Source organism: Colossoma macropomum, unplaced genomic scaffold (assembly GCF_904425465.1).
Source record: "Colossoma macropomum unplaced genomic scaffold, Colossoma_macropomum, whole genome shotgun sequence".
Classification (NCBI taxonomy): Eukaryota; Metazoa; Chordata; class Actinopteri; order Characiformes; family Serrasalmidae; genus Colossoma; species Colossoma macropomum.
The window spans coordinates 1341031-1350965 of record NW_023494804.1 but is presented as its reverse complement, the minus strand read 5'-3'; the positions used below and the strand labels follow the sequence as shown (position 1 = coordinate 1350965).

Sequence of the window (9935 nt, the reverse complement as noted above, 5' to 3'; positions counted from 1 at the left end):
AGTGCACTTTTTAGTGTGACTCACTGAAAGTCACCAACCTAGTGCCTTCGATTAGAGCGCCAACCCGCCTATTGGAGCGCGTACTTCCTGAAGGAGTTGGTGACGTTTTAGGTGACGTTCGGACAGCCGGCCAATCGCGTAAGACCCGGACGAGTGCGGCGCGATGACGTGTAGGAAAATGTGAGCGACCGCTCTTTCATCCAATCAGAACCCGCCGTGTTCTCGGATCCACCAATCAGAGATGAGGTCCGGCGGTAATAAGGTTAGGTGTCGCCGCTGCGCTGTCTCTCGGTAGAGGACGTTGGAGTCACAGAGAGGGGAGCGCGCGCACTCAGACACGCATTCCGCCGCACTTTTAGGAGAAAAAGAACCCAAAGAGTGAAGAACCATGTTCTCCAGAATCGCCAGACCCGCGGGCGGCCTCGCCAGGTGCCTGTCCACCTCAGCACAGGTGAGTGAAACAGCCGCAGGTAGCAGGCCAACAACGAGGATTCTCGTTCCCGAGGTTCTCCGTCGAATTCTCCGTTCCGCCTTAAAAGGAACCTTAAAGGGCGACTCCGATTTTTCACAGTGTCTGCATAATTAAGTAGTTAAGATGGAAACAGAGTCAGTAGATCCTCCGTTCTAGATAAACTTACCGAATCAGAACTGTTCACAGTGGTGGTGATAGGAACCAGACGTCCACCTCTAAAAGCTCCCTCACAGAAAGTTCCTACATGAAATGGTTATGAATTCACTGCCTGATGACTGAGACACTGTTTTATGATAGTTTAGAGAATTTAAACTCCATTCATGGTGGAGGGATACATGCAGGGCGCTGTGAGGCAAAATAGTCCCTAAAGAAAACTTGTTATTCCAGATTTTCCACTATTTTACCATCATCAACATTCCATATAAACTCAGAAGACTCGTGTAGGTTCACTGGTGGTTCTGGATGGTAAATAAAATGTCTATATCTGTGTTGTAGTCATGGCGACCCCTGGTTCCTATCACCACCACTGTAAAGACATCTGAACCATTTCACACCAAACCACTCTGAATCTCTCTGTTTACGTCTCACACACTCAAGTTTGGGGAATTCTAAAAAAGCGGTGGAATTCTCCTGTAATTCCTCCATTTAAGGTGGAACAGGAAATTCAGCTAAGAAGTTGACTGCAGCTTGCTTTGCTAAAGCTCTCTTTATAAATATCTCACAATCTGTCCACAAAATTCGTTCTCCAAGAGTTCTTTTGTGATTGCAATGACTCTTTTTAGAACCATGAGTTCTGTAAGTAGAACCATTTCATGCCTTAATGGTTCCTTGCATGGTGAAATCTTTTTGGTGATTGATGGAGAACGTGTTGGTTCAATATAGCACCAAAAAAGGGTTCTGCTGTTGTTATAATGTCAAGCTTGAAACAACAAAAGAACCCTTTTGGTGCTATATAGAACCCTTTTCAAAAAAGGGTTCTGCATGGAACCATATACAACACCTTCTCCATTAGTATAAAGAACTCTTTGATCATTTAAGCATTAAACGGTTCTATATAGAACTCATGGTTCTAAATAGAACCATTGCTTTACTAAAGAACCCTTTAGTTACCCTCTCTGTTTATCTGTCCATCTTGTTTCTCTTTCTCTCTTTTGTGCTGATAATGATCAAAGCCTCTACTCTTCTGGGAAGGCTTTATCCTAGATGTTGAACATTGCTGTGAGGATTTGATTGAGCAGTAGTGAGGTCAGGTACTGATGTTGGATGCAGTTCTGGGTCACTCCAACTCATCCCAAAGATACTGGATCACTCCAGAGAACACAGTTCCACTGCTCCACAGCCCAATGCTGGGGGGGCTTTATACCCCTCATGCCCACCCTGGGCACTGGGCATGGAAACCTTAGGCTCATGTGACCCCAGCCTGCTCTAGAGCGTCCCATTCTATTGGTCAGTGCTTTCCTATGGAGACTATACAGGCTGTCAGTAATGGGTGACCTTACAGTAGCTGAACCCACTCAGTGGAGGAGCTGTCCGAATACTTTTGGAGAGGTAATCTGGTTTGACCTTGGCAGTGTGGGTTTCACTCTGACTGGTTTAAACTCAGTGTAGCTGAGGGGAGATTCGTCAGCAGAGCTGTGAAACGAAGGCCTGAAGTGATGAACGCGCCTCACTCCCCTCTCATTGATCTCGACTTTGGGCTTTGTTATCTGGCTAATTAATGAATCCTGATTATGAAGTTTGTCTCTGGGGTGTAGCTGGATAAATGGGTTTATTAGTGATTGATTTGTGCTCGTTACGCTTTTATAACACTGACTAAAGGTCTGTAATTTTAGACGTTCATGTAATGTCATTTGTAATTGTGCAGTTATTAAATGTATGGTATATTTTTATCGAGCTTGTTGTACAAGAAGGATAAGAATTAAAGTCATTTCCTCCCAACAGCTGCAAATAAAGCACAGTAATAATCTTTATTTATGAAGCACATTTCATACATTAAACATGCTGCTCAAAGTGCTTTACAGTACGAAGGAAAAACAGAGAGATGAGGAAAAAGGAAAAAAATAAAATAATGCAACAAGTAAAAGCAACAACGCAGGAGGAGATATAATATTTACAATTAACATTAAAACGCAGAAGAAAATGTATAAATCCAATTAAAATACAACTAACAAGAAAGCAATAAAAATATTTTTCAAAAATGTAAGCAATAAAAGCAGTAACAGAGGGGATGTATTAATATTTTAAATTAAAATGCACAAGATAAAAGTATGAATAAAAATCCAATTAAAATATAACAGCTAACAAGAAAGTAATAATAATATTCCAGTAAAATTAGAGAAGCAATAAAAAGCGAGTGAATGCTGAAGTAGAGAAATGTGCTTTTATCTGTTTTTAAAATCTGAGTCTGACGGATGTTTATCAGTAATGTCTTCCAGATCTTTGGTGTATAAAAACAAAACGCTGCCTCTTCTTTTTAAGCTTCATATGTGGAATTTGGAGAAGCAGCACTGGAAGATCTTAAAGCTGGATTTGGAAGATCGTCTATCAGCTCTCAGAGACGCACGACGGTGTTAAAGCAGTAAAAGATTTAAAAAAACTAGCAGTAAAGTTTTGTAGTGGATTCTGAAGGAAACAGCAGTGAAGCTGAACCGGCTCTAACATGGTCCTGTTTTCTAGTCCGTGTTCAAATTCTCACTGCTGCTTTTTGCACAAGCTGTAGTTTGTTTGTTATACAAAGAATGACAGTAAAAAGGATGATAATTTAGTAATATTACTAATGTGGTGTAAACGTTAAAGCAGAGTCTAGAGTCACACCAACAATCCGGCCTTTTTCCTCTTTGCTTCACTTATATAATCATAATTATTTGTCTTGTGGTCGATATCTTACCCGTTCCCGCCCGTGTGGCCCTCCCCAAACAGAGGCTGGATGTAAAAGTAAAGTAATACATAAATATTTTAATCTCTTTATGGATCAGTTGGAGCTTTGTGTAGTCTAGTACACAAGTCTGAGCTCAGTTTCAGATCAGCTTCCATCACCACATGTGGTAAAGTCTTCATAAACACTCCTGATGTTTGTGTCTGCGTGTATTGAAGTCATGTAAAGTCCTGGTTGGCGCGTAGCTGCGCTCTAAAGGTCTAAAGGTCAGGTCCAAAAATATGTCATGACCTTCTGTGCCATTGGATTTGCACAGTAACGATATTAGCCTGAACAATTAGCCTCTCTGTACACAGTTTAGAGTATTTTGAGGTTTTTTAGTCTTTTAAAAGTGTTTATAATTAAAAGAAATACTGTTTTCCACCTCTGTGGTCAGTTATTGGAGATTTTTAGGGATCTTTTTTGCTGGAACCACAGCTGGACATAAATTACAAATAACATTATTAGCTACAGGTGTGAAAATGCATTGTAATGTACTGACCTAAAGGTGATGGTTCATTTGCATAATGTATTAGTAGCTTCCACAACTGTGTAAGCAAAAAATTCTATTTTCAAAATGATTCCGAATTGCACCGAAAGAGTCAGTTCAAATTGAATCATAGTGACGTGAGATTTTGCGATGCATTGAATAACAGAATCAAGTCATGAGGCTTTGAATCCTTTCCCTAAATAATTGTAATTGAATCAAATCAGGGTGTGTTGAGTAGTTCCCTAACGAATCATAATTAAATCAAATAATAATGTTTTGAATAATTTCCTAAAGAGTTGCAGTTCGGGTGAATCGTGACGCTGTGTATCATTTCTTGAGGAATTGTAACTGAATTGGAATAGGATGCTTTGAATTAATTCCCAGATAATTGAATTGAATCATGATGCTTTGGCTAATTTCCTAAACGATTAATCAAATCATGATGCTTTGAGTCGATGCCTAAGGAACTGTAAGTGATTCAAATCATCATGCTTAGGATAATTTCCGAAAGAATTGTTATCGAATCAAATCATGATCCTTGAATCATTTCTCAATGAATCGTAATTGAATCATGATGCCTTTTAAATGTTCGTAATTGAATCAAATCTTGATACATAGATTTGTTCCCTAAAGAATCGTTATCAGATTGAATCACTGTAAGGTCCGGTCTGCAGCTGTGTTGTTAGCTCGTGCAGCGCAGGGGGGGCTGTTTTATGATTTCCCTTATCTTGTAATAGACGGGTGTGTTATTCAGTCCTGTTATTGATCTCGGTCTCCTTCCTGCAGTATAATGTGAAGGTGAAGGTTCAGCTGCATCAATCATGGATTAATCAATGAATAATGTGCTTTTTTTTCAGGGGCAAAATAAACTTTAGATTTATGTATTCAGCATATTTAAATAAGTCTGAATTATATCAAAATAATTAACAAATTGTGATGAAATTTCTTTCGTTTGATTAGAGGTGTAATCAGAATGAATCGTTAATGAGATTTATAGCTGTGTTGTTCGTTTGCACAGTGTGGGGCTGTTTATGGTCTCTCTTATCTTGGTGCATATGCAAGACTCATGTCTGTCTCTCTCTCTCTCTCTCTCTCTCTCTCTCTCTCTCTCTCTCTCTCTCTCGCTCGCTCGCTCTCACTCTCTCGCTCTCTCTGTGTAGAATAATGCGAAGGTAGCAGTTTTGGGGGCATCCGGTGGGATCGGTCAGCCGCTCTCTCTCCTCCTGAAGAACAGCCCACTGGTCAGTGAGCTCTCGCTGTACGATATCGCCCACACTCCCGGCGTCGCTGCCGACCTCAGCCACATCGAGACCAGAGCCAAGGTCACAGGTATGCACACTCAACCCTGTTTAATGCAAGTATCATTATTTCTTTATTAATTATGTAATTAATTAATTAGTCTGTTCCAGAGCTCCACCTCACAAAGCAGGGTTACTAGCTTACCCAGCCTACTTTGAGCTTTATAGCCTGGATTTTCTGACTTACGACGGTGTTTAACTTTTTACTGGATACGTCACCATGGCACGCATAAGCGGGGCTGAGCTTCCAACCGAGCTTCCGACCAAGTGGGGCCAAGCTTCCGATCTTCCGACTGAGCGCAGCCGACCTTACCGGCTTCCGACTGAGTGCGGCCAGCGAGGCTTGAGCGGGGCCGAGCTTTCGACCGAGTTTCTGGCCAGGCAGGGCCGAGCTTCTGGCCAAGCGGGGCCAAGCTTCTGGCCAAGCGGGGCCAAGCTTCTGACTGAGCTTCCGACCGAGCAGGGCTGAGCTTCCAGCCAAGCTTCCGACCCGCTCTGTCTTAGTTGAATGTGTTTCGGAGTCAGGGCCCAGGGCCCAGATGTAAACAGATGTAAACTTGTTCTGTTCCCTGTTCTGTGTTTTTACCATTTACTTTGCCTCCACAGGTTATATCGGTCCCGACCAGCTGGACGCTGCGCTGAAAGGCTGTGAGGTCGTCGTCATTCCTGCAGGTGTCCCAAGGAAACCTGGTAGGTTTGATTTTCAGTGTGTAATTCAGGTTTAAACTGCATGTCATTTTTCCCGTTCTCGCCTGGTCGTCGTCGTCGTCGTCGTCGTCGTCGTTGTTGTTGTTGTGCCAAGCAGAGCCTGCAGCCATAATCACCGTTTAAGAGCTCCACACTCAGTGACTCAGTCCAGTGGGCTGTAAAGTCCTGTAATGTGATTCTCTGTATCGAATCTGCAGTGTTGATTCGACTCATGATTCAGTTCACTGATTCAGTACAGACTGTAGTTAAAGGTGTTGGACTCTGAGTTTATGGTGGTCTTTGTTTCCTGTTTGTCAGGTATGACCCGTGATGACCTGTTTAACACCAACGCCACCATCGTGGCCACTCTGTCCGACGCCTGCGCACGAGCCTGTCCCGAGGCCATGATCTGCGTCATCGCTAACCCTGTAAGAGCCTTTCACAACACCTCTCTAATAATAATAATAATAATAATAACAAAATAATAATAATAATAATAATAATAATAATAATAATAATAATAATAATAATAACATAATAATAATAATAATAATAATAATAATAATAATAATAATAATGCGTACTAACTAATATGGGTTCACACTGTTTGTGTTGACAGGTGAACTCCACCATCCCCATCACTTCTGAAGTGATGAAAAAGCGCGGTGTCTACAACCCCAACAGAGTGTTCGGAGTGACCACGCTGGACATCGTCAGAGCCAACACGTTCGTCGCTGAGCTGAAAGTGAGTCTCCATCTGTGACCAGGAGCTCCTTCACGCTGCGTCTGGTGATGAGCAGCGTAAACATTGTCTGCACAGTGACTTCAGACTAGCTGATCTGATCTGTTTGTTCTCTTCTCAGTTTTTTAGTTTGTTTTTCTCTCATTTGCTGTCCAGGGTCTTGACCCCGCGCGGGTGAACGTGCCAGTTGTTGGAGGTCACGCTGGAAAGACAATCATCCCTCTGATTTCACAGGTACGGTCAGAAAACGCTGGCATCAGCCCACCTCTCTGGTCACACCTCTTAGTCTCATTACAGCTCATTGAACACGTGTCCTTGTTTATTGATCGTTCCTGATGAGAACCTTCAGTGCAGTAGATCTGATTCCCTGAGTAACGGAAGTGTGACGATCTCTGTCTCCGCAGTGCACTCCTAAAGTGGACTTCCCTGAAGACCAGCTGTCCGCTCTGACCGGCAGGATTCAGGAGGCAGGGACGGAGGTGGTGAAGGCCAAGGCTGGAGCGGGTCAGTCCAACCACAAAATACACTGACCGCATCAAACGTTTTAACACTGCTGTTATATTTTTGAGCACCTTTTGAACTCAAACTATTGAACTTTGATAGTGTCTCACGTTTATGAGGTCAGTGAGCACAAACCGCTTCACTCAGCCAATGAGCTGATCAGCTCATGAACCAATCAGCACTCAGTAGCATTAACACTATTCAGTTGTAGGAGCGGTGCTAACCAATCAGCTCTCAGTAGCAGAAATGCTAACCAACCAGTTTTAAGGACAGTTTTAAGGCTGCTTTATTTAAATGAACCCCCCCTAAATGTGAAGCTTCCATCCTGAAGGTCAGCCTTGTTGTAATAAGGTACGTTGTTGACTGTAAACCTGACTGTGTTGTGTCTGTAGGATCGGCGACGCTGTCGATGGCCTACGCCGGAGCTCGGTTCACCTTCTCTCTCCTCGACGCCATGAACGGAAAGGAGGGTGTAGTGGAGTGCGCGTTCGTCAGATCAGAAGAGACGGAGTGTAAATACTTCTCCACACCACTGCTGCTCGGGGTACGCCGCACCACACACGCCTTACTGAAGTAAACATTCGGTTAATGTCCGTTACACACCTTCCTAAAATCCTAAAAGATTCACTAATCTGAGCATCTCAAACTCAGAATCTCTTGTCTATTGTTGTAATAAGACCCTCAATCAGGGGACCTTCCAGGCCAAAGTGCTGCAGAGATCAGTGTTTACCCTCGTCTAACACTCTGAATTCAGTTCATGATGCTAATTAGGTCATGAGCTGAATCGGTGTGTTTTAATGAGGCAGTGTGCTGAAGTCTGCAGAGTTTTGGCCTGCGAGGACTGGAGTCTGACACACGTGCCCTAGACAATGAGGGAAAAAGAGGCCAGGGACGCAGGAGGTTGGGGGCCTTTGCATGACTGTTTAACTAACTTTTAAAAACAATAACTAATAACAGAAGAACAGAACTTTAAAGTGTTTTGAGCAGAGCAGAGACCCGCGTGTGATCTGTGGCCGGAGTTTTTATTTTTATTTAGTTTTATTTATACCTCCTGAAAATCTGCAGTAGCCGCGCGCTGCAAGTCAGCGTTGCATTTCATGGTGAAGTGAATCGCGTCCTTCACCAACTCCTGGCAGCTTTGGGTGCGTTTCTGAAAGACAAGCAGGAGTTATAGACGAGCTCCGAGCCCTGAAGTGGAGGTGGGCGTGACACAAGCATTTCATACCTCATGTCCACAGTCTGATTGGTCGATGCTCAGGTGATTTGCATAAAGACAGCAGGCTGATCATCAGCTGTGGTTGCCGTGTCGTCTACAGTTGTATCTTGTCGTCTCTCTGAAGAATTCAAATGAAAAAGAACAAAAACTCATTATTTAGCATGACGTCACTGTTCCTCACGTATAAGCTGCTAAAAATTTCAGCATCACGAACTTAACCCCTCCCCCATCCTGTAAAATGCACTGATTTATTGCAGTGTATCTGAAGAATGTAATAATCAGTTATAATTAATTGCAGTAAATCTGTCAATATTTATCTATATCTGTGACCAAAATTAAATTATCTGGCGCTTTTCAAACATCCCACAACATCCCAAGTTCTGCCTCTCGGAAAACCTTTTTACTACAATTCTGTTAATTTTATTACTTTTCGTAATTGCTGCTGTCGGGACGAATCTAGTATCTCGTATCTTCATGTCTTGATAAAATTTTAAAAAGGTGAGGTTGCCCTTATGATGTGTCAGAATTTCATGATTAACAGACCATCAGAAATGGTCCAGAATTACTTGGGCAAAATATTTATGCATTTACTTCCATTGAAAGTTAAGGACGTTTTTCCTTTTCCTGTAAAGTTGCCTTTTTGGAGATGTAAGGTTTTGTTCCGACAGCAGCGAAATACTATTGTTACACTTTATGAAATGCATAAACACTCTAATATTCATGTGTAATAATTCTGATTCATCCTTTTCTCTCCTTCCAGAAAAACGGCATTGAGAAGAACCTGGGCCTGGGGAAGCTCTCGGCCTTCGAGGAGAAGCTGGTGGCCGAAGCGATGGCTGAGCTGAAGGGCTCCATCAAGAAAGGAGAGGATTTTGTGGTGAACATGAAGCTGTGAGCACTTATTGTACAGAGTCCTTATTTATGTAGCTGTGAAGCTGAACCGGCTGGAGGTTCTCCTGAAACCGACTTCATCTGCTCTCCAAACCAATCAGATCTATCAGAACTCGCCATCAATAAACAGTCTGCTTTCCCTGATCAATACGCCTGGCTCTGTGTGTTTATTACACTGACCGCCGTGTCCTCTGAGCTTCTACACCGCTGTGTGTTTAAACGTGTAAAGATTGACACTCTGAGCTGTTAGTATGGTTCTTCAGTAAAGGGAATGGTTAGAACCATGAACTCTATAAGGAACCATTTTCATGCTCAAATCGTTCTTTGCAGGAGGAAATGGTTCTTCAGATTGTTGTATATGGTTCTATATAGCACGGTAAAAGGGTTCTTCTGTTGTATACAAGCTTGACATCGTAACAATAGAAACCTTTGTGGTGCTACATGGAACCTTTTTCGAAAAGGTTAGTAAAATGGTTCTTCAGATTGATGGCGAATGTGTTGTATGTAGTTTTATATAGAGCCTTTTTGAAAATGGTTCTGTGTAGCGCCAAAAAGCTTGTTACAATAGAAGAGCGCTTTTTGGTGCTATATGGAATCCTTTTCAAAAAAGTTCTGTATAGAACCATCTACGACACATTATCCATCAATCTGAAGAGAACGCTTGAAGAACCATCTTTTTTTAAGAGTGCCCAGGTACACAGAATTATGTGATTATGTAATAACT

General features: G+C 42.4%; 1 protein-coding gene across 1 annotated transcript; it reads left to right on the top strand.

Moving 5' to 3' along the window:
• The first annotated feature begins 261 nt into the window (after window positions 1-261).
• mdh2 (malate dehydrogenase 2, NAD (mitochondrial)) lies at window positions 262-9361 on the top strand. Its single transcript, XM_036594873.1, has 9 exons — window positions 262-451; window positions 5037-5205; window positions 5781-5864; window positions 6180-6289; window positions 6481-6606; window positions 6760-6837; window positions 7008-7107; window positions 7497-7648; window positions 9081-9361. Exons 1-9 carry the CDS (start codon window positions 389-391, stop codon window positions 9213-9215), a joined length of 1017 nt encoding a protein of 338 aa, XP_036450766.1. The 5' UTR covers window positions 262-388; the 3' UTR covers window positions 9216-9361.
• The last annotated feature ends 574 nt before the right edge of the window (window positions 9362-9935 follow it).